This window comes from Zophobas morio, unplaced genomic scaffold, assembly GCF_036711695.1.
Source record: "Zophobas morio isolate AGI-343-1 ecotype UQ-CSIRO unplaced genomic scaffold, CSIRO_AGI_Zmor_V1 ptg000074l, whole genome shotgun sequence".
NCBI lineage: Eukaryota > Metazoa > Arthropoda > Insecta > Coleoptera > Tenebrionidae > Zophobas > Zophobas morio.
This window is the reverse complement of record NW_026972179.1, coordinates 9,366-34,243: the sequence shown is the minus strand read 5'-3', so window position 1 is coordinate 34,243 and position 24,878 is coordinate 9,366. Positions and strand designations below refer to the sequence as shown.

General features: G+C 33.7%; 4 protein-coding genes across 6 annotated transcripts; 1 reads left to right on the top strand and 3 right to left on the bottom strand.

Annotated features, from left to right (window-relative positions):
- The first annotated feature begins 314 nt into the window (after positions 1-314).
- On the top strand, positions 315-1,843 carry LOC135143748 (leucine-rich melanocyte differentiation-associated protein-like). 3 transcript variants are annotated; one of them, XM_064075673.1, is made up of 7 exons: positions 315-374; positions 448-575; positions 647-789; positions 853-980; positions 1,025-1,193; positions 1,251-1,511; positions 1,560-1,843. In XM_064075673.1, exons 3-7 carry the CDS (start codon positions 773-775, stop codon positions 1,792-1,794), a joined length of 810 nt encoding a protein of 269 aa, XP_063931743.1. In that variant the 5' UTR covers positions 315-374; positions 448-575; positions 647-772; the 3' UTR covers positions 1,795-1,843. The 3 variants fall into 3 exon arrangements, with proteins under 3 accessions (XP_063931743.1, XP_063931745.1, XP_063931744.1); XM_064075674.1 differs by having other exon boundaries at positions 335-374; positions 451-575; XM_064075675.1 differs by lacking the exon at positions 647-789.
- LOC135143746 (beta-galactosidase-1-like protein 3) lies at positions 1,787-3,781 on the bottom strand. Its single transcript, XM_064075671.1, has one exon. The coding sequence runs from the start codon at positions 3,719-3,721 to the stop codon at positions 1,811-1,813; it is 1,911 nt and encodes a 636-aa protein (XP_063931741.1). The 5' UTR covers positions 3,722-3,781; the 3' UTR covers positions 1,787-1,810.
- Positions 3,782-3,956: 175 nt separating this feature from the next.
- LOC135143745 (beta-galactosidase-1-like protein 2) lies at positions 3,957-6,106 on the bottom strand. Its single transcript, XM_064075669.1, has one exon. The coding sequence runs from the start codon at positions 5,957-5,959 to the stop codon at positions 3,998-4,000; it is 1,962 nt and encodes a 653-aa protein (XP_063931739.1). The 5' UTR covers positions 5,960-6,106; the 3' UTR covers positions 3,957-3,997.
- Positions 6,107-6,185: 79 nt separating this feature from the next.
- On the bottom strand, positions 6,186-8,187 carry LOC135143747 (beta-galactosidase-1-like protein 3). Its single transcript, XM_064075672.1, has one exon. The coding sequence runs from the start codon at positions 8,119-8,121 to the stop codon at positions 6,226-6,228; it is 1,896 nt and encodes a 631-aa protein (XP_063931742.1). The 5' UTR covers positions 8,122-8,187; the 3' UTR covers positions 6,186-6,225.
- Between the last annotated feature and the right edge of the window lie 16,691 nt (positions 8,188-24,878).

The window sequence follows — 24,878 nt, the reverse complement described above, 5'->3', positions numbered from 1 at the left end:
GTATTGACATATATCGTTTTTTATGTGTCTGTTATATTTTTAGGAATATTTATTGCATTTGTAATAAATTGTATAAAAAAAGTAGACTGTTTCGGGGCCCACCGGGAAATTTCCCGGTGTCCCGACGGTACAATCCGACACTACACAAATAAATTGTAAATGCAATGTTTGATTAAAATGAAACAAATTCAGAATAGAAAAATGTAGACAAAAGGTGTGTCTTGTGCTGGAAATTTTGTTTTTTATTTGTTTGAATAATAATAAAATTAACTAGAATTTAAAAAAATACTGCTACCCTCCGCCACTGGCTAGCAGTGACAGCACGGTGACAGCCATTAATTTCAGCTTTCAGCTGTCACTGCCACAAAACAAAGGTTAGAATACATTCTTATGTTGTTATCAAAAAAACTAATAATAGATAAATATTCATTCCTCGAAACGTTTTAGTAGCATAACATGGCACCGTAATTACTCAGATTCAGCAAAAACGCCATCAAACTTATTTTAATCGCAGTTCCAAAAACCCAAAAATCACGTTAAAGCCGAAAACCAACCGGTGATCACCTCACCTCTTTGTAAGTATTCATATTATCATCTTAAAATGATTCTCGAGTGATAAGAAAATTACATAACCTCACTTTCGCAGTCCTTTATTTCGCGTTTTTGCCACTATCGCTCGTGCGAGACAAAAACCAAAGTTAAGTTTATCTCAAAATTCTTATCACACACTGACAAACACATCGCTGTTTGTTGTTTATAACTTAGTATCGAGATGGACGTTCTTGAGACGTGAGTATCTGTAACCATGTAGAAAAAAGTAACCCCGCTTGCTACAGCCTGTTTTATTTATAGACGTGATGACGACGTCCTCAGCGTAGTCGACATCCACGACATAGGCTCCTACCTGGCTTTTAGTGATGTAGTGGATGAAGAAATCGATGTTTTTGATATGGCGTCATTAAGTAACTTCCTGCTTTTGGGTAAGTAGGAATACCAAACTTGAAAAAATAATCATTCTGAATAGGACACACCTTGAATCGCAACGACGACTTTCACAATTCCTGCAATTTGGAGGATGACAATTTACACCGATTGTCGCTGGCGTATGAAAAACTACACACAATACCGAAAATCCTCCTGCAGGAGTTGGCACCAGTTGTGAGAATTTTAGACTTAAGCAACAACGAATTTGAGTGAGTGTTTTGAAATCATTGACACTAAAAATTAAAAATATATAAACGCATTTTTAGGAATCTAGACTTTCTGAGCGAATTTAAATCACTAAGTACTCTTATCTGTGATCATAATAGAATAACGTCAGACACACCCATCCCCTATATGCCAAAACTGGAACTATTTTGGCTCAACCACTGTAAAGTTGCTTCTTTATACCCTTGGGCTAGAAAACTGCAATTATCGTGCCCCAATTTACAGTATTTGTCGCTCATGGGTAACCCCGTGGCCCCTTCGTGCCTCAACGGCGGCAATTTTTACGAATATTGGCAATACAGGTGAGTGCGCCTGAGTGGTTATGCAGCCAACTATACACCAATTTGTAGGTTATTTATTGTGTCACTTTTCCCGAAGTTGGTGCACCTGGACGACCGACCGGTCACCCCCGACCAACGAAAAGAAGCAGAAAGGTTGTACCGGAAGCCTCTAGTGGAGCGCCTAGTCATGAAAACACACGCGAATTTACCTGAATATCTGCGCCATATTTCTGACGTAGTATCCGACATACTTACCCCCACTCCATCTTTTGTACCCCCACCCGAAAAAAACGTCATCGTCTAAAACAATTTATTGTATACTATTTTTTTAAATATATTGGATTTTGTGAAAATTTGACATGAGTGGCTGGGGTGAAGTGCTCAAAGATGATTATTTCGTTTGTTCCCGGTTTCAAAAGGGGAGCCGGAAGGTAGAGGGTTTGTTGGGGTCCCAGGTGCATGTAGCGACCCAGAACAAACCCATTGATGGTAACGATTCCCGTGTTCCACTGGGACATGTCGAGGTAAGTATCCATGGGTTGGTCCACTTCCAAATTGGCTTTGTTTAGAGTGAGGTTGGTGGTACTGAAGTCGTACCATCCGTGCAAAGATTTAGTCCACTTTGTTTTAAATTCGAGTGGTCGTATTTCCCAGTTTTTGAGTACGTGGGTGTTCAAAAAGACGTCCGAGGTTAGTCCTTTGAACTGTTTGAAGTCTTCGAGTTTCCCGAAATTGTTGCGCCCCCAGTTTTCCACAATTAAGTCAATAGTGGAATTTTTTCCCTCTGGTAGGGTTAAAGTACCATCTTTTAGCCTCCAATACCCGAATTTATTGATGTCGTCGCTGTTTCGTAACGCGCGTGAGACTAATTTTCCATCCACTAGTACCAACACACTGTCGTGAACGTACCCTTTCATTTTTAGAACGCTGTTCGGAGGGATGTCCGCTGTGGTTCGATAAATCGTGTAACCATAACTCTGCCCAGAATCGTTATTAATCGGGAGCAATTCCATTGGTACTACGTCAGTACTTTGGAAAACTTGTGGCAGCTGTTCCACGATAGTACTGAATTGTAGTTGCTGCTTAATTTCGATGTCGGGGTACCTAATTCTTGGAGTTTCCTTCGGCGGTGGTGGTACTTTAGTTATAACTTTGTTGTACTTCGCGATTAAATTCTTGACGATGTGGTACTTCTCGGTGTAGTCGCCATTTTCCGTCAACGGTGCGTCGTAGTCGTAGCTTGTGGTATCCGGCTGGTACTTCCCGTTTTGCAAGTTCGCCCCGTTCAAAAACCCCCAGTTGGTACCACCGTGGAACATGTACATGTTAAACGAAGCGGGATACCTGAGGATGTCATTCAACACTTGTCGAAACTCTACATTATCCCTCTTGGAGTGATTTTCCGACCAGTGGTCAAACCACCCCGTCCAGTACTCCATAGCCATTGTGGGTTTGTTCGCTTGCAACTTCTTCAAACTATCAAATTCTTTCTTAGGGTTTCGCGCAAAATTCGCCGTTTGGAAAATATCGTGCAAAGTACCAACGTCTCCGTGCTGACTCGGATTATCCGAAGTGAACAACAACTCCTTGATACCATTCCGTACCATCAGGGTACGCAATTGTTCTAAATAAACCTTGTCCGGCACGAACGACTCGTTGTCTTTCTTCCACTCGGTACTACCATATTCGTTTTCCACCTGGAACCCCACGATCGCACCTCCGTTAGTAAATTGTAGAGCGGCCAAAATCGGTAACAGTACTCCAAAGTACCTCGACACGTGCTTCATGAAGTTGTCGTCCGACGTTCTGACTTTGATGTCTTTTTCTCGTAACAACCAACTCGGCAGCCCGCCGAATTCCCACTCCGCGCAAATATAAGGCCCCGGTCGTACTATAACCAAAAGATCCTCTTCCTGCGCCATCTTCACGAACTCTTCCACGTGCAGAAAATCCTCCATGTCGGAACCACCGTTCCCGAAATCGAAAGTACCGATTTCCGGTTCGTGCAGATTCCACGGTACGTACGTTTCGACGGTGTTGAGACCCGCGGCTTTCAGTTTTCGCAGACGGTCTCTCCAGTACTGCCGCGGGACCCGGAAGTAGTGCAAGGCGCCGCTGTACAGGGTGACGTTTTTGTCGTTGAGGGTGAAGTACGGCTGGTTGGTGGACAGTCCGGAGGTTATTCCCCCGGACGTGTAGTACTCGTAGAGTGTGGGCGCGCTTAACGCCATGACACTTGTTCTGACCTTGTGACAACTGAACGGGATCGTCGATTGTTCGGCTATTAATTGGCAGTGGAAATCGGTCGATGACTCAACGGGAGAGGGAAAGGTGAACGAAGTCAAGGGGTGGAGCTTGCGTGCGATAACGTGCTGTATGGTAAATTAAAATATGGATTTGGTTTAATGAAACCACAAGCACGTTTTAGGAAGGTGGTACCTGATAAGGCCACTTGAATTAAAACAATTTTTTCGTGGTAGATATCATTTATTTGTTTGTTAAGGTACTTAGTTCGATCCACGGTACTTCGTTCTATATTTAGGGCCTTCGGAGAATTTCACTTCGGCTCGTGTCACGAAATGATCGAATACCAAGATAGTGTTGTTCCCTTTCTTCAGAAACACCCCCGGCAAATACAGGGTTTGTTGAGGTCCTATTCTGGCGTACCGCCCTAGAACGAACCCATTAACAACCACAATTCCCTTGACCCACTTTTCCATGTCGACGAAAGTGTCTTCCGTTACGTCCACATCTAACACGGCCTTGTATAAAGCCGGTCCTGGCGCCCATCTTCTCACGGGCGGGCGCCACCCCTTTAGCGACTGGGTCCAAGACTTCTTAAATTCCAAGGGAAAAATGTGCCAATTTTGCAACTCCACGTCGTTCAAAAACACTCCTCCTTGCCATAGTCCTTTGAACTGGTTGAATTGCTCTAGATAGCCGAAGTTGTTTCGGCCCCAGTTCTCCACCATCAGGTCTAGAGTGGCCCCGGTTAAATTCTGGGAGTTTATGGTTATAGTGGAGTCTTTGAGGCGCCAGTACCCAAAACCGTCGAGGTCGCTAGATCTGGTTAAAGGCTTATTCAGGAGGAAACCGTCGACTAGTACGACCACGCTGTCGCAAACATGGCCGCTGATTTTCAAGATGGAGTTCGCTGGGATGTCTAAGTTGGTCATACGATAGACTATATAGCCGTAGCTTTGCCCAGAAAGATTGTTCATTGGTAGAGTTTCCATAGACAGGACACTGGGGCTTTGGAAAGTCACTGGTACCGTGCGGAGTAAGTCGTTCAAAAGTAGCTGCCCTTGTACCACTACTGCCGGGTACTTGCGCCTCGGAGTTATACTAGGAGTTTGTGGTATTCGAGTCCGCACTTTATTATATTTCGTTATCAGTTCTTTCACCATCAAGTACTTCATAGTGTAGTCACCATTTTCCGTCAACGGTGCGTCGTAGTCGTAGCTCGTGGTATCCGGTTGGTACCCCGAATTGTCGGTTTCTTCGTTATTCAAGTTCGCACCGTTCAGAAACCCCCAGTTCGTACCACCCACGAACATGTACATGTTCACAGACCCCGGGTACTTCAAAATCCTGTTTAAAACGTCGTAGAAGTCGTCGTCGTTCCGCGTGTGGTGCTCTTCCGACCAGTGGTCAAACCACCCGGTCCAAAACTCCATCGCCATCGTGGGTTTGTTAGTTTGAAGCTCCTTCAACTTGTTGAATTCGTCTTCGGGCTCTGACGCGAAATTCGCAGTTTGGAGGAAGTACTCAGGTAAAGTACCTGCAGTTCCGTGCATCGTAGGACTGTCAGAAGTGACCAGGAGTTCCACTATGCCGTTATTAAGCATCAATTGACGCAGCTGCTTCAAATAAACTTTGTCTGGCACGAACCCCGGTTTCTCGGTACTACCGTACTCGTTTTCAACCTGGAACGCTATGATCGGGCCACCTCGCGTAAACTGGAATATCGCTAGCAAAGACAACAACAGGTTGAAGTACCTCGTTACGAATTTCATATACACGGGGTCAGAAGTACGCACTTTGATGTCTTTTTGTCGCAGTAGCCAGCTCGGAAACCCCCCGAATTCCCACTCGGAGCAGATATAAGGCCCGGGCCGCATAATCACGAACAAGTCTTCCTCCTGCGCCGTTTTTAGAAACTTTCGCACGTCCAGGAACTCCTGCATGTCCGTCCCGGCGCTCCCGAAGTCGAAGTACCCGTTAGCGGGTTCGTGGAGGTTCCAGGGTACGTACGTCTCGACGGTGTTGAGACCAGCGGCCCTCATTTTTCGCAATCGGTCTCTCCAGTAGGGCGGCGGGACGCGGAAGTAGTGCATGGCGCCGCTATACAGAGTGATGTTTTGGTTGTTGAGGGTGAAGTACGACTGGTTCGCTGATAGTCCAGAGGTGATGCCACCCCCGGTGTAGTACTCGTACGAAGTTGGCAAAGACGCGTTTGTTACCGCCATTACGCTATTAAACACTTGACGCAATTGTGCACTCTTTGTGATCTAATCACATAATGTGGAACGTGACACAATTCCGAAGAAATGTTTGTGGTCGTTATCGGGTTTGGTCGGACTGGAAATGATGGGAGGTCAAGGTCGGGAGGTGATGTTTGTTTGTGGATGACAGAGCATGACGTAGGAGTGTGGATTTTTGGTTTTGGTTTTGATAAGTTGGTACTTCCGATAATTTACGACTATTCAAGTTTATATTTAGTAAATACATGTTTTTAAGCTAGTGTCTCAAAAATATGTTCCTTGCTGAATTGAATAACCATGGTTGGTACGAAGTGCTCAAACACCAGAATACTGTTCAAACCCTTCTTCAAAAACGGCCCGGGCAAAAACGCCGTTTGTTGAGGTCCTAATTTCATGTACCTTGCCAAGACGAAACCATTGACGACGACAAAACCTTTGGTCCACTTCGTCATGTCGACGAAAGTGTCAACCGGATCGTCGATTTCGAAAGTCGCTTTGTACAACGCGGGTCCAATGTTTTCAGACGCAGGTCTCCAGTTCTGGAGAGACTCGGTCCACTTTTTTTTAAATTCGAGAGGAATTACCTTCCAGGTGTCCAGAACCTGGTCGTTGATCAAAACATTGCCTTGCCACAGACCCTTGTACTGGTTAAACTGGTCCAATTTACCGTAGTTGTTCCTACCGGAGTTTTCAACCACAAGATCCAACGTGGCGCTTTTGTATTCCTGTGTTCCTAGTTGGAGACTCGAATCTTTGACCTTCCAGTACCCAAAATCGTCGAGATCGGCTTGAGTTTTCAAAATTTTTGACTTGAGTTCTCCGTTCACTAAAACGGTGACTGTGTCACATACATAGCCTTCGATTTTCAGTACCGAGTTCGCGGGGATGTTGGTGTTTTCGTGTCGGTAGACCACGTAGCCGTAACTTTGACCCGAAGCGTTGTTAATATCGAGGAATTCCATGGACACGAGTTTGGAATCGATTTGTATGGTACTCTGTCGGATTAAGTCGTCAAGGGTCAACATTTCCGTCACTTGTACATCCGGATAGGCCGTTTTGTCACTCAGTTGTGGCAACTCTGGTAATCTTGTCACGACTTTGTTATGTTTGAGTACTAATTCCTTGACTTTGTGGTACTTGTCGGTGTAGTCACCCGCTTCTGACAACGGCGCGTCGTAGTCGTAGCTCGTGGTGTCCGGTCGGTACTTACTATAATCACCACTTGCGTACTCAACGTTGGCACCATTGGGAAACCCCCAGTTCGTACCACCATGGAACATATAGAAGTTAACAGAAGCCCCAAACTCCAAAATTTCGTCTAGTACTTGCCCGAAAGCGTCGGCGCTTCTGGTGTGGTGTTTGTCCGTCCAGTGGTCAAACCACCCCGTCCAGTACTCCATAACCATCAAGGGCTTGTCGGGTTGAAACTCCTTCAACAACCCCAACTCATGTTTAGCTTTTTCTTGAAAATTAGCAGTGGCCAAAACCCCGGGTAACGTACCAGACCACCCATTCGATGGTGTATCCGACGTAAACAAAACCTCCACAATGCCACTCCTCTCCAGAATCTCCTTCAAACCCTCCAAGTACCCCGTATCCACTGACTTCGTATTCCCGTACTCGTTCTCAATCTGGACTGCAATCACAGACCCACCTTTCGTGAACTGCAACGGTACCAATATCTGCAACAACGCTCCAAAGTACTTGGTTACAGCTTCCATAAACAGCGAATCGGAAGTTCTAATTTTGACATTCGAGCGTAGGAGCCAACTCGGCAGACCTCCGAAGTCCCACTCGGCGCAAATATAAGGACCTGGTCGTACTATCGCGAACAAGTCCTCCTCCTGTGCGATTCTGAGGAATTTTTCGATGTCCAGGAACTGGCTGAAGTCGCTCGACCCTTTCCCAAAATCGAAGGTACCGATTTCGGGTTCGTGCAAGTTCCACGGGACGTAGGTTTCCACGGCATTCAGGCCGGCGGCTCGCAGTTTGCGCAGACGGTCGCGCCAGTACTGCGGTGGTACCCGGAAGTAGTGGACGGCGCCGCTGTACAGGGTGATGTTTTTGCGGTTGAGGGTGAAGTGGGGTTGGTTGGTGGATAGACCCTCGGAAATCCCCCCATCTGTGTAGTACTGGTACAGAGTCATGGTTGCACAACCTAGGTACTGTCACTTTTTGGTGACAAAGCGTGGAAGTAAAGACGGTTTCAAATCTGGTGGTCGCGTTTGGGTGTGTTTATAAGTTGAGTTATGGTGTTTATTTCGTCTTATTTTTTTGGTTTTGGGTTTATTAAATACTGCGGTTGTTTTTATAGAGTGAAAAGAAAATTTATTTGGATGTAATAAGCTTGAAGGTTAAGGTAACGATTTGGAACGGGTTTTACGTCTGGTGGATGTCTGATTGTTTGCGCATTTTCCAGGCGCATGTCAGTGGTGTACGTAGGGGGGATTTTTAGTCAAGACACAAATATTATAGTTTTTCTGTCTACTTTAATTAGATGCCGTTTCTGGAATAAGATTTTAACAAAGAGAGTGAGATAAGCAAAACTGGCTAAAAAATACATTGTAACACGTGTTGCATGCGAAATATAAATGCAGTGGTCAAAGACATGTAAAGCATAGATTAATATAGATGCGACATACAGGCTGATTTTGCAAAACCACCCTTATTCTTTATTTCTGTTTTATACTAGCAAAACGTCTTAAACTAAGAATATTGTTGAAATCGTAATAACAACACTGTTCTATTTTGTATGAATTTTTAAATGTTTTTAGTGACAATTTTTGTGGTTGTTTTCGATACACTGTATGATGTTAACAGTGAGAAAAAAAAATGAAAAATTAAAATAATCGAAAATTCGAGAAATCTAATAATCGAAAAATCGAAAACTTAAAAAATCGTAAAACTGAAACATTGAAAAATCGAAATATCGAAGAACTGAAAATCGAAAAATGAAACATCCGAAAATCGAAAAAATGTAAAATTCAAAAATCTAAAATTTAAAAACCGAATAACGAAAAATTGAGAAATCGAAACTCCCAAATTTAAAAAATCGGATAAGTGAAAAATCGAAACATCGAAAAACTGGAAATCGTGGAGTCGAAAATTCGAACAATTGAGAAACCGAAATAAGCCAAAATCGAAAAATTGAAAAGTTAAAAATTGAACAAGAAATTGACCATCAAAATATCCGAAAAATGCAAATCTCGATAAATCGAGAAATCAAAAAACTTAAAAATTCGAAAAATTGAAAAACTGAGAGATTGAAAGATCAAAAGAACGAGAAATCGAAAAGTGATGAAGTCGAAAAATCGAAAAATAGAGAAATCGACAAACAAAAAGTTAAAAGTTGAAAAATTGGAAAAGTGGAAAAATCAAAAAACGAAAAAATGGAGAACTGAAAAAACTGAGAAATCGAAATAGGCCAAAATAAAAAATTGAAAAACTGATAAATCGAAAACCTGAACAATCAAATCTCGATAAATCGGGAATGAAAAATTAACAAATCGAAAAATTGAAAAACAGAAAATCTAAAACTAGGAAGATTGAAAAATCTAAATTTTAAAAATCCAAAAATTGAAAAATCCAAAAAGTAAAAAGGTAGACACATCAAAAAATCCAGAAGTCAAAAATAGAAAAGCCGAAGAATTGAAATATTGAAAAATCCTAAACCTGAAGTATCTAAAAACTGAAAAATCTAAAAATGAAGTCGAAAAATAGAAACCTTAAAAAATGGAAAAATTGAAAAATCATAAACCCGAAAAATCAAAAAATTAAAGAATTGAAGAACAGGAAAATCGAAACACTCGAAGGTCAAGAAATGGAAAAATCAAAACATCGATTAATTGAAAAATCGAAAAATTGATAGTTTACGAAAGTCAAATTTGAAAAATTAAAAAATCGAAAATTTGACAAAATGACAATTGAAAAACAGAAAATCTTAAACCGGGAGGTCGAAAAATCAAAAGATTAAGAAATCGAAGCATTTGAAAAATTGAAAAATCGAAAATCTAAAAAGGTAGACACATCAAAAAATCCAGAAGTCAAAAATAGAAGAGCCGAAGAATTGAAATATTGAAAAATCCTAAAACTGAAATATCTAAAAACTGAAAAATCTAAAAATCAAAAAAATGAAGTCGAAAAATAGAAACCTTAAAAAATCGAAAAATTGAAAAATCAAAAACCCGAAAAATCAAAAAATTAAAGAACTGAAGAACAGGAAAATCGAAACACTCGAAGGTCAAGAAATGGGAAAATCAAAACATCGATTAATTGAAAAATCGAAAAATTGAGAGTTTATGAAAGTCAAATTTGAAAAATTAAGAAAACGAAAATTTGATAAAATGACAATTGAAAAACAGAAAATCTAAAACCGGGAAGTCGAAAAATCAAAAGATTAAGAAATCGAAGCATTTGAAAAATTGAAAAATCGAAAAAGTAAAAAGGTAGACACATCAAAAAATCCAGAAGTCAAAAATAGAAGAGCCGAAGAATTGAAATATTGAAATATCCTAAAGCTGAAATATCTAAAAACTGAAAAATCTAAAAATCAAAGAAATGAAGTTGAAAAATAGAAACCTTAAAAAATCGAAAAATTGAAAAATCAAAAACCCGAAAAATCAAAAACCCGAAAAATCAAAAAATTAAAGAATTGAAGAACAGGAAAATCGAAACACTCGAAGGTCAAGAAATGGGAAAATCAAAACATCGATTAATTGAAAAACCGAAAAATTGAGAGTTTATGAAAGTCAAATTTGAAAAATTAAAAATTCGAAAATTTGACAAAATGACAATTGAAAAACAGAGAATCTAAAACCGGGAAGTCGAAAAATCAAATGATTAAGAAATCGAGGCATTTGAAAAATTGAAAAATCGAAAAAGTTAAAAGGTAGACACATCAAAAAATCCAGAAGTCAGAAATAGAAGAGCCGAAGAATAGAAATATTGAAAAATCCTAAAACTGAAATATCTAAAAACTGAAAAATCTAAAAATCAAAAAAATGAAGTCGAAAAAAGAAAGCTTAAAAAATCGAAAAATTGAAAAATCAGAAACCCGAAAAATAAAAAAATTAAAGAATTGAAGAACAGGAAAATCGAAACACTCGAAAGTCAAGAAATGGGAAAATCGAAACATCGATTAATTGAAAAATCGAAAAATCGAAAAATTGAAAGTTTATGAAAGTCAAATTTGAAAAATTGAAAAATCGAAAATTTTACATAATGACAATTGAAAAACAGAAAATCTAAAACCGGGAAGTCGAAAAATCAGAAGATTAAGAAATCGAAGCATTTGAAAAATTCGAAAACTTGAAAAATTCAAATATCGAAGAACTCAACTGAAACATCGAGAAATCGGAAAATCTAAAATTTTAAAAATTAAAAAATCTAAAACTTAAAATCGAAAAATTGAAAAATCTAAAAAGTAAAATAATCGACACATCGAAAAATCCAGGAGTCAAAAATCGAAATGTCGAAGAATCGGAATATTGAAAAATCCCAAAACTGAGATATCGAAAAACTGAAAAATGAAAGATAAACTGAGAATCTAATAACCTGAAAAATGCGAAAACCGAAATATCCAAAAACTGAGAACCTAAAAAGTCGAAAAATTGAGCAATCGAAAAATCCAAAAAGTCAAGTCGAAAAATCGAAACCTTAAAAAAACTAAAAATGAAAAATCGAAAAATTAAAGAATTGAAGAACTCGAAACTCTCGAAAGTCAAGAAAATTTGAAAAATTGAAAAATCGAAAATTTGAAAAAACGACAATTGAAAAACAGAAAATCTAAAACCGGGAAGTCGAAAAATCGAAACATTTGAAAAATTGAAATATGGAAGAGCTGAAATGAAAAATCGAGAAATCGAAAAATCTAAAATTTTAAATATTGAAAAATCAAAATACCAAAAAATTGAGAAATCTAAAATTTAAAAATCGAAAATGTAAAAAGTCAACACATCGAAAAATCCAGAAACAAATGAAAAGAAAAACTGAAAAATCCAAAAACTGAGAACCTAAAAAGTCGAAAAATTGAGCAATCGAAAAATCCAAAAAGTGAAGTCGAAATATCGAAACCTTAAAAAAATCGAAAAATTTAAAAATCAAAAACCTGCAAAATCGTAAAATCGAAAAATTGAATAATAAGTAAACTGAAAAATCCCAAAACTGAAATGTCCAAAAACTGAGAAATCAAAAAATTGAAAAATTGAGAAATCGAAAAATAAAAAAGTGAAGTTGAAAAATCGAAACCTGAAAAAATAGAAAAATTGAAAAACCAAAAAATCTGAAAAATCAATCAATTGAAAAATCGACAAATAAAGAGTTTATAAAAGTCAAATATTGAAAAATCGAAATATTTAAAAATCGTGAAATTGAAGAGAAAAACTGAAAACCGAGAAATTGAAAAATTGAGAAATTGTAAAATCCAAAAATTAATTAATAAATAGAAACCTTAAAAAATCGAAAAATTGAAAAATCAAAAACCCGAAAAATCAAAAAATTAAAGAATTGAAGAACAGGAAAATCGAAACACTCGAAGGTCAAGAAATGGGAAAATCAAAACATCGATTAATTGAAAAATCGAAAAATTGAGAGTTTATGAAAGTCACATTTGAAAAATTAAAAAATCGAAAATTTGACAAAATGACAATTGAAAAACAGAAAAGCTAAAACCGGGAAGTCGAAAAATCAAAAGATTAAGAAATCGAAGCATTTGAAAAATTCGAAAACTTGAAAAATTCAAATATCGAAGAACTGAACTGAAAAATCGAGAAATCGAAAAATCGAAAATTTTAAAAATTAAAAAATCTAAAATTTAAAATCGAAAAATTGAAAAATCTAAAAAGTAAAATAATCGACACATCGAAAAATCCAGGAGTCAGAAATCGAAACGTCGAAGAATCGAAATATTGAAAAATCCCAAAACTGAGATATCGAAAAACTGAAAAATGAAAGATAACCTGAGAATCTAATAACCTGAAAAATGCGAAAACTGAAATATCCAAAAACTGAGAACCTAAAAAGTCGAGAAATTGAGCAATCAAAAAATGCAAAAAGTGAAGTCGAAAAATCGAAACCTTAAAAAAACTAAAAAATGAAAAATTGAAAAATTAAAGAATTGAAGAACAGGAATATCGAAACTCAAGAAATGGGAAAATCAAAACATCGATTAATTGTAAAATCGAAAAATTGACAGTTTATAAATGCCAAATTTGAAAAATTGAAAAATCGAAAATTTGAAAAAACGACAATTGAAAAACGGAAAATCTAAAACCGGGAAGTCGAAAAATCGAAATATTTGAAAAATTGAAATATGGAAGAGCTGAATGAAAAATCGAGAAATCGAAAAATCTAAAATTTTAAATACTGAAAAATTAAAATACCAAAAAATTGAGAAATCTAAAATTAAAAAATCGAAAATGTAAAAAGTCAACACATCGAAAAATCCAGAAACAAATGAAAAGAAAAACTGAAAAATCCAAAAACTGAGAGCTTGAAGAGTCGAAAAATTAAAAAGGTGAAGTCGAAATGTCGAAACCTTAAAAAAATCGAAAAATTTAAAAATCAAAAACCCGCAAAATCGTAAAATCGAAAAATTGAATAATAAGTAAACTGAAAAATCCCAAAACTAAAATGTCCAAAAACTGAGAAATTAAAAAATTGAAAAATTGAGAAATCGAAAAATAAAAAAGTGAAGTTGGAAAATCGAAACCTGAAAAAATAGAAAAATTGAAAAACCAAAAAATCTGAAAAATCAATCAGTTGAAAAATCGACAAATAAAGAGTTTATAAAAGTCAAAAATTGAAAAATCGAAATATTTAAAAATCGTAAAATTGAAGTGAAAAACTGAAAACCGAGAAATTGAAAAATTGAGAAATTGTAAAATCCAAAAATTGAATAATAAATAGAAACCTTAAAAAATCGAAAAATTGAAAAATCAAAAACCCAAAAAATCAAAAAGTTAAAGAATTGAAGAACAGGAAAATCGAAACACTCGAAGGTCAAGAAATGGGAAAATCAAAACATCGATTAATTGAAAAATCGAAAAATTGAGAGTTTATGAGAGTCAAATTTGAAAAATTAAAAAATCGAAAATTTGACAAAATGACAATTGAAAAACAGAAAATCTAAAACCGGGAAGTCGAAAAATCAAAATATTAAGAAATCGAAGCATTTGAAAAATTCGAAAACTTGAAAAATTCAAATATCGAAGAACTGAACTGAAGAATCGAGAAATCGAAAAATCTAAAATTTTAAAAATTAAAAAATTTAAAATGTAAAATCGAAAAACTGAAAAATCTAAAAAGTAAAATAATCGACACATCGAAAAATCCAGGAGTCAAAAATCGAAATGTCGAAGAATCGAAATATTGAAGAATCGAAATATTGAAAAATCCCAAAACTGAGATATCGAAAAATTGAAAAATGAAAGATAAACTGAGAATCTAATAACCTGAAAAATGCGAAAACTGAAATATCCAAAAACTGAGAACCTAAAAAGTCGAAAAATTGAGCAATCGAAAAATCCAAAAAGTGAAGTCGAAAAATCGAAACCTTAAAAACTAAAAAATGAAAAATCGAAAAATTAAAGAATGAAGAACAGGAATATCGAAAGTCTCGAAAGTCAAGAAATGGGAAAATCAAAACATCGATTAATTGTAAAATCGAAAAATTGACAGTTTATAAATGCCAAATTTGAAAAATCGAAAAATCGAAAATTTGAAAAAACGACAATTGAAAAACGGAAAAGCTAAAACCGGGAAGTCGAAAAATCGAAACATTTGAAAAATTGAAATATGGAAGAGCTGAAATGAAAAATCGAGAAATTGAAAAATCTAAAATTTTAAATATTGAAAAATTAAAGTACCAAAAAATTGAGAAATCTAAAATTTAAAAATCGAAAATGCAAAAAGTCAACACATCGAAAAATCCAGAAACAAATGAAAAGAAAAACTGAAAAACCCAAAAACTGAGAGCCCAAAGAATCGAAAAATTGAGAAATCGAAAAATAAAAAAAGTGAAGTTGAAAAATCGAAACCTCAAAAAATAGAAAAATTGAAAAACCAAAAAATCTGAAAAATCAATCAATTGAAAAATCGACAAATAAAGAGTTTATAAAAGTCAAAAATTGAAAAATCGAAATATTTAAAAATCGTAAAATTGAAGTGAAAAACTGAAAACCGAGAAATTGAAAAATTGAGAAATTGTAAAATCCAAAAATTGAATAATAAATAGAAACCTTAAAAAATCGAAAAATTGATAAATCAAAAACCCGAAAAATCAAAAAATTAAAGAATTGAAGAACAGGAAAATCGAAACACTCGAAGGTCAAGAAATGGGAAAATCAAAACATCGATTAATTGAAAAATCGAAAAATTGAGAGTTTATGAAAGTCAAATTTGAAAAATTAAAAAATCGAAAATTTGACAAAATGACAATTGAAAAACAGAAAATCTAAAACCGGGAAGTCGAAAAATCAAAAGATTAAGAAATCGAAGCATTTGAAAAATTCGAAAACTTGAAAAATTCAAATATCGAAGAACTGAACTGAAAAATCGAGAAATCGAAAAATCTAAAATTTTAAAAATTAAAAAACCTAAAATTTAAAATCGAAAAAATGAAAAATCTAAAAAGTAAACTAATCGACACATCGAAAAATCCAGGAGTCAAAAATCGAAATGTCGAAGAATCGAAATATTGAAAAATCCCAAAACTGCGATATCGAAAAACTGAAAAATGAAAGATAAACTGAGAATCTAATAACCTGAAAAATCCGAAAACTGAAATATCAAAAAACTGAGAACCTAAAAAGTCGAAAAATTGAGCAATCGAAAAATCCAAAAAGTGCAGTCGAAAAATCGAAACCTTAAAAAAACTAAAAATGAAAAATCGAAAAATTAAAGAATTGAAGAACAGGAATATCGAAACTCTCGAAAGTCAAGAAATGGGAAAATCAAAACATCGATTAATTGTAAAATCGAAAAATTGACAGTTTATAAATGCCAAATTTGAAAAATCGAAAAATCGAAAATTTGAAAAAACGACAATTGAAAAACGGAAAAGCTAAAACCGGGAAGTCGAAAAATCGAAACATTTGAAAAATTGAAATATGGAAGAGCTGAATTGAAAAATCGAGAAATCGAAAAATCTAAAATTTTAAATATTGAAAAATTAAATACCAAAAAATTGAGAAATCTAAAATTTAAAAATCGAAAATGTAAAAAGTCAACACATCGAAAAATCCAGAAACAAATGAAAAGAAAAACTGAAAAATCCAAAAACTGAGAGCCTAAAGAATCGAAAAATTGAGAAATCGAAAAATTTAAAAATCAAAAACCTGCAAAATCGTAAAATCGAAAAATTGAATAATAAGTAAACTGAAAAATACCAAAACTGAAATGTACAAAAACTGAGAAATTAAAAAATTGAAAAATTGAGAAATCGAAAAATAAAAAATGTGAAGTTGAAAAATCGAAACCTGAAAAAATAGAAAAATTGAAAAACCAAAAAATCTGAAAAATCAATCAATTGAAAAATCGACAAATAAAGAGTTTATAAAAGTCAAAAATTGAAAAATCGAAATATTTAAAAATCGTGAAATTGAAGAGAAAAACTGAAAACCGAGAAATTGAAAAATTGAGAAATTGTAAAATCCAAAAATTGAATAATAAATAGAAACCTTAAAAAATCGAAAAATTGAAAAATCAAAAACCCGAAAAATCAAAAAATTAAAGAATTGAAGAACAGGAAAATCGTAACACTCGAAAGTCAAGAAATGGGAAAATCAAAACATCGATTAATTGAAAAATCGAAAAATTGAAAGTTTATGAAAGTCAAATTTGAAAAATTAAAAAATCGAAAATTTTACAAAATGACAATTGAAAAACAGAAAATCTAAAACCGGGAAGTCGAGAAATCAAAAGATTAAGAAATCGCAGCATTTGAAAAATTCGAAAACTTGAAAAATTCAAATATCGAAGAACTGAACTGAAAAATCGAGAAATCGAAAAATCTAAAATTTTAAAAATTAAAAAATCTAAAATTTTAAATCGAAACTTTGAAAAATCTGAAAAGTAAAATAATCGACACATCGAAAAATCCAGGAGTCAAAAACCGAAATGTCGAAGAATCGAAATATTGAAAAATCCCAAAACTGAGATATCGAAAAACTGAAAAATGAAAGATAAACTGAGAATCTAATAACCTGAAAAATGCGAAAGCTGAAATATCCAAAAACTGAGAACCTAAAAAGTCGAAAAATTGAGCAATCGAAAAATCCAAAAAGTGAAGTCGAAAAATCGAAAGCTTAGAGAAACTGAAAAATGAAAAATCGAAAAATTAAAGAATTGAAGAACAGGAAAATCGAAACACTCGAAGGTCAAGAAATGGGAAAATCAAAACATCGATTAATTGAAAAATCGAAAAATTGAGAGTTTATGAAAGTCAAATTTGAAAAATTAAAAAATCGAAAATTTGACAAAATGACAATTGAAAAACAGAAAATCTAAAACCGGGAAGTCGAAAATCAAAAGATTAAGAAATCGAAGCATTTGAAAAATTGAAAAATCAAAAAAGTAAAAAGGTAGACACATCAAAAAATCCAGAAGTCAAAAATAGAAGAGCCGAAGAATTGAAATATTGAAAAATCTTAAAGCTGAAATAGCTAAAAACTGAAAAATCTAAAAATCAAAAAAATGAAGTCGAAAAATAGAAACCTTAAAAAATCGAAAAATAGAAAAATCAAAAACCCGAAAAATCAAAAAATTAAAGAATTGAAGAACAGGAAAATCGAAACACTCGAAGGTCAAGAAATGGGAAAACCAAAACATCGATTAATTGAAAAATCGAAAAATTGAGAGTTTATGAAAGTCAAATTTGAAAAATTAAAAAAACGAAAATTTGACAAAATGACAATTGAAAAATAGAAAATCTAAAACCGGGAAGTCGAAAAATCAAAAGATTAAGAAATTGAAGCATTTGAAAAATTGAAAAATCGAAAAAGTTAAAAGGTAGACACATCAAAAAATCCAAAAGTCAAAAATAGAAGAGCCGAAGAATTGAAATATTGAAAAATCCTAAAACTGAAATATATAAAAACCGAAAAATCTAAAAATCAAAAAAATGAAGTCGAAAAATAGAAACCTTAAAAAATCGAAAAATTGAAAAATCAAAAACCCGAAAAATCAAAAAATTAAAGAATTGAAGAACAGGAAAATCGAAACACTCGAAGGTCAAGAAATGGGAAAACTGAAACATTGATTAATTGAAAAATCGAAAAATTGAGAGTTTATGAAAGTCAAATTTGAAAAATTAAAAAATCGAAAATTTGACAAAGTGACGATTGAAAAACAGAAAATCTAAAACAGGGAAGTCGAAAAATCAAAAGATTAAGAAATCGAAGCATTTGAAAAATTCGAAAACTTGAACAATTCAAATATCGAAGAACTGAACTGAAAAATCGAGAAATCGAAAAATCTAAAATTTTAAAAATTAAAAAATCTAAAATTTAAAATCGAAAAATTGAAAAATCTAAAAAGTAAAATAATCGACACATCGAAAAATCCAGGAGTCAAAAATCTAAATGTCGAAGAATCGAAAAATTGAAAAATCCCGAAACTGAGATATCGAAAAACTGAAAAATGAAAGATAAACTGAGAATCTAATAACCGGAAAAATGCGAAAACTGAAATCTCCAAAAACTGAGAACCTAAAAAGTCGAAAAATTGAGCAATCGAAAAATCCAAAAAGTGAAGTCGAAAAATCGAAACCTTAAAAAAAGTAAAAAATGAAAAATCGAAAAATTAAAGAATTGAAGAACAGGAATATCGAAACTCTCGAAAGTCAAGAAATGGGAAAATCAAAACATCGATTAATTGTAAAATCGAAAAATTGACAGTTTATAAATGCCAAATTTGAAAAATTGGAAAATCGAAAATTTGAAAAAACGACAATTGAAAAACAGAAAATCTAAAACCGGGAAGTCGAAAAATCGAAACATTTGAAAAACTGAAATATGGAAGAGCTGAAATGAAAAATCAGGAAATTGAAAAATCTAAGATTTTAAATATTGAAAAATTAAAATACCAAAAAATTGAGAAATCTAAAATTTAAAAATCGAAAAGTCAACACATCGAAAAATCCAGAAATAAATGAAAAGAAAAACTGAAAAATCCAAAAACTGAGATCTTGAAGAATCGAAAAATTGAGAAATCGAAAAATAAAAAAAGTGAAGTTGAAAAATCGAAACCTGAAAAAATAGAAAAATTGAAAAACCAAAAAATCTGAAAAATCAATCAATTGAAAAATCGACAAATAAAGAGTTTATAAAAGTCAAAAATTGAAAAATCCAAATATTTAAAAATCGTGAAATTGAAGAGAAAAACTGAAAACCGAGAAATTGAAAAATTGAGAAATTGTAAAATGCAAAAATTGAATAATAAATAGAAACCTTAAAAAATCGAAAAATTGAAAAATCAAAAACCCGAAAAATCAAAAAAATTAAAGAATCGAAGAACAGGAAAATCGAAACACTCGAAGGTCAAGAAATGGGAAAATCAAAACATCGATTAATTGAAAAACGAAAAATTGAGAGTTTATGAAACTCAAATTTGAAAAATTAAAAAATCGAAAATTTGACAAAATTCGAAAACTTGAAAAATTCAAATATCGAAGATCTGAACTGAAAAATCGAGAAATCGAAAAATCTAAAATTTTAAAAAATCTAAAATTTAAAATCGAAAAATTGAAAAATCTAAAAAGTAAAATAATCGACACATCGAAAAATCCAGGAGTCAAAAATCGAAATGTCGAAGAATCGGAATATTGAAAAATCCCAAAACTGAGATATCGAAAAACTGAAAAATGAAAGATAAACTGAGAATCTAATAACCTGAAAAATGCGAAAACTGAAATATCCAAAAATTGAGAACCTAAAAAGTCGAAAAATTGAGCAATCGATAAATCCAAAAAGTGAAGTCGAAAAATCGAAACCTTAAAAAAACTAAAAAATGAAAAATCGAAAAATTAAAGAATTGAAGAACAGGAATATCGAAACTCTCGAAAGTCAAGAAATGGGAAAATCAAAACATCGATTAATTGTAAAATCGAAAAATTGACAGTTTATAAATGCCAAATTTGAAAAACTGAAAAATCGAAAAAACGACAATTGAAAAACAGAAAATCTAAAACCGGTAAGTCGAAAAATCGAAGCATTTGAAAAATTGAAATATGGAAGATCTGAAATGAAAAATCGAGAAATCGAAAAATCTAAAATTTTAAATAGTGAAAAATTAAAATACCAGAAAATTGAGAAATCTAAAATTAAAAAATCGAAAATGTAAATGTCAACACATCGAAAAATCCAGAAACAAATGAAAAGAAAAACTGAAAAATCCAAAAACTGAGAACCAAATCGTAAAATTGAGAAATCGAAAAATTAAAAAAGTGAAGTCTAAATATCGAAACCTTAAAAAAATAGAAAATTTTAAAAATCAAAAACCTGCAAAATCGTAAAATCGAAAAATTGAATAATAAGTAAACTGAAAAATCCCAAAGCTGAAATGTCCAAAAACTGAGAAATTAAAAAACTGAAAAATTGAGAAATCGAAAAATAAAACAGTGAAGTTAGAAAATCGAAACCTGAAAAAATAGAAAAATTGAAAAACCAAAAAATCTGAAAAATCAATCCATTGAAAAATCGACCAATAAAGAGTTTATAAAAGTCAAAAATTGAAAAACCGAAATATTTAAAAATCGTAAAATTGAAGAGAAAAACTGAAAACCCAGAAATTGAAAAATTGAGAAATTGTAAAATCCAAAAATTGTCAATTTGTCGAAAGTAAAACGCGTCGTTAAAAATATGATGACATTTTTTCTATTGTCATAGTTAATTTTATTCCTATTTAGAAACAAACACTGTTGCCAACATAAGTCGAGGAGTCCTTAACCGTCATTTAATTTAAACTATGACGCTTCTCTATGTTCTCTGTTCAAAGATTGACGTTTGAATACGAATTTAAATTAATAAATACGTTTGTTTATAAATGAGTTGTGCGTCTGCGTCCTTTCGATCAATAGCCCGAATGTTGTATATTGGGTTGCCTATCCATCGAGAATTATTCTCATTATTAAATCGAATTTCTGAAAGAATACTTGAAACAAAACAAGTTACATAGTTGCATACAGATCAGAGAGACGTTTTGTTGAGTGCATTTATAGCCAATTTTAAGAGCAAATTTATATTACTGAAAATAGCCGAGATTGTGTATAACTGGTTGCATACATAATTAATAACTTTTAAACCCTGTTTCAAATCAATATGCTTTTGTATTATTTGATTATTTAGTTTTAATGATTGATTGTGTGGTGACAGTTTTTAACACAAAAACTATTATTATTGATTATTGTTGCCTTGTTGCCCATTATTTAAAAATATTGTTTCTTAGTTTATAGTTTTCCTGTTTGGAGTAATTGTACTGATAAGAAATGTCGTTAAGAATGCGGATCGACGTGAAATGATAAGCGTTTTAGCAAACGTCATTAGCCACGTGTTAAAGTTACGTTTAATTGGGTTGTGTTATAATTTATTAAAATTAGTTTACGTTTTCGCTGTAATGTAATGTAAATAGATTCTAGGTCGATTGATAAATATACGATTTAAGCTTAAAAAAGCTGAATAAGTTTGTAATTTTATTTTATAGTAGGTAAAATCTAGATATTCATTCACCGGACACTGCTTCAGCCGATATTGGCACCCCAGTCAAATAAAAAAAGATATACACTGGAAAAGTCTCTGATGGTCGTGCTCTATATTAACTGCGGCCTAGTTTTTTTTAACCTTTACCTCCCTTCATTACTCTTCGTTTAAGGAGGGTGTAAATCTGGGCATAAAGGTGTAAGTGACTCACTAAATTCCGCTATTCGGCTCACAATTAGGTTAATTACAACCTTCATCATTAATCAATTAAACGGATTTCAAACTCCAACGTGGAAACGAAAGCGAACTGGTGGAAATTTTTAATATTCCGTCAACCATAAGAGCGTAATGTTCCTATGCAAATTTTGCGTGACTCCGTTTAGTTATTAAAAACTTAAAAAGTCGAAACGTCGACTCATTAATAATAATAATAATAACGATGACAATGACCGGTCCGCGAGTGCATCCGAATCTTCCGCACCCAGCGACTTCCTCGGCCCAAATCGCCCGTAAATAGCTTGCAGCACCAGCACAAGAGGTTCATGGACACTGAGCCGAAGAGCCAGCTCAGGTGAGCGCGATAAGGGTCATTTTCGTGGCCGGCAGCAGGCAGCGGTCGCCTCTACTGCCCACACATACTTTCGATATTGTTAATACCGCTTGGTCCGCTGGACAGACTTGCTGTGGAGTCGTGGTGCGTTCGGACGTGTCGTTCAGCAGAAATTGTTTAAACAATCTGTTTGTTTGGTATCGATTGTGGTGGGTTAGTGTTAATTTGTGATGTTGTGAGTGTGGCCGACTACTTGTTGCCTGGTTACTTTACGAAATCGAAAATCTCTACCTGCTCTTGTGAGTCAGAGGGTAAATATTCAGTAAACGCGGAATTTTGGCTTTCCATCGCGGCGGCTGTGCGTTGGGCCGGTAATGAAACAAACGGCTAATTGTTCAGTCGCGATGTATTGGAGTGGGACGACGCGGATCAATTTTTAATGAAATTTTTTCGACGTGATTTATGGGTTTGGCGGAAAATTGGGTCATGGTGCGGAGTGGATTTTCCGAAATTTGGTAGGCTAATTTTGCGTTCGATAAAGAAACGAATTTTCGCATTTGTAACAACTTTTTTTTCAAATTTGCAACGACGATAGTGTAATTTTGGAAAATTTCGAGCTTTAATTCTGTCCGACACACCTACTCATGCTAATTCTGTTGTTTTTCGTGAGTTCGTTTTTAAAATCGTGGAAATCTAACGGAGCAAATAAATCTGTGGACCGAAATCTCGAGATCGTAGGTGGTGCGTTGTGTAGCAAAATCGTACGATAAGTTTATTAAACCTACACTTTTTGTTTCTAACTTGATAATTTAATCGTCATATATTACACAAGAATAAACCTGTGGGTGAATATAGACTTCAGAATCAGAATAAACAACAAAAGCGACCTTAAAAATCACCACTTAACACGTCTGGAAACCACCCAGGAAAAGGTATTTACAAAAATTTAAGGTGACCGTATTGATTAATCAAGGATTTACACCGTAGTTGTAGGATTTCCGTGAAAATTTATGCTAAGCAGCCATTGGAGGTTATCCCCGGACTTAAATTTTGATAAATATGTAAAGACGTTTCATGTCGCATGATTAATCTGATACTTCAGAACTACTACCTGTACAAGCAATAAATTATGCCGCAAACGAGACGCAAAAAATTCTATTTCGGACTATTGTAAGCTCGATCGGTTGCTGCGGAACTTTTCATAAAATTTATATGTGGGTAATCCGTGTGGCTTTAAGTTGCTATGTTGGGAAACAATCGCTTCAAAACATGGCCATATTAAACCAAAGTTGCTTTCATTTTCAGTGAAACTAAAAGTGCGATCAATGTCACGTTGTTCCTGAGACTATTTGGTGGAGTTGGCGTTATCTGATTTATTTTTGTGTTGTTGGAGTTGTGGCACAGTTTGGAGATGTTTTGTGGTGGAATAAAATAACGTTTTTTTTCTTCTCTCTAGTTGTCTTAGTTTATTTTCTTACCCACTGATTTTTCTATATTTTTTGTTGGTATTTCTATTTCTTTTCGGTTTTCTAATTCTCGTCGTTTCTCTGTGTCCACTTCCTATACATTTTTCGTGCACTTTTTTAATACGTGCACTCTCCACATATCCTGATCGTTTCACTTTCATGTGTTTAACTCAATTATACCCATTTTTACACTTTCTTGTTTACCCATGGAGTAAACTAGAGTTTCTATTTTGTTTTCTCTCTGTACTATTTTTAGTGTGTATTTTATTGTGTTCTTATCGGTGTTTTCCTTTTCCTAGTAATTATTTGATTCATTCTTTTTCTTTCTTTTTATAATCCTTTTGCTTATCTAAAGTTCTTGTTAGAGAATAAAATTCAAAACGTGTTTAATATTGTCGAGAAAATATCCTAAATTTGATTTTTTACATATTTTTTTCTCCATTTTAGTCGTTGTCTGGCTTTTGTCTTTTTTCTTATTTGCCGGTTTTTCGTTTTTTGGTCGTTTAGATATTTTTGGCTTTGTTTAATAATTTTTAGTCTTACTTTTTATTTTTTTATACCTCTTCTTATTCTTCTTTTTCCATCTTCCTTTCTTTTTTAATCGTTGCTTTTCCGCCCTTTTTGTTGTATTTTTTGTTATGTGGTTTCTGAAGCTTTTTTAGTCTCTTATTTTATCGTTTTTTGGCTTATTGGCGCGATTTTGTCGTTTTTTCGTCTTTATTTATAGCCTTTTTGTGTCGCAGTTTTTATATCGTTTTTATTTTACGTTTTTTGTTGACTTTTTGGCGCCTTTTTATGTCCTTTTTTTAATCTTCGTTTTTTCGTCTTATTTGGTCGTTTTTTATCGCTTTTTAACTTCCTTTTTTAGGAATTTTGTAATATTTTTTTTGGAATTTTTTGTTGGGTTTTTGGCCTCATTTATTGCCGATTTTGAATGTATTTTTAAGCGTTTTTTTGTCCCCTTTTTTATAAACACTAATTTTTTCGTCTTTTTGGTCGCTTTTTTATTCCATTTTGTCGTCGAATTTTTATTGTGGCATTCTTTTTCTGATTTTTTTTTGTGTTTTTCTACTTTTTTCTGGCTCTTTTGTCACATTTTTTTGTTTAATTTTTCTGCTGTTTTTTTTGGCTGTCTTTTTTATGGTTTGTTTTTCGGTCTTCTTTGACGCTTATTGGTCTGTTTTTTTTGTTGGTTG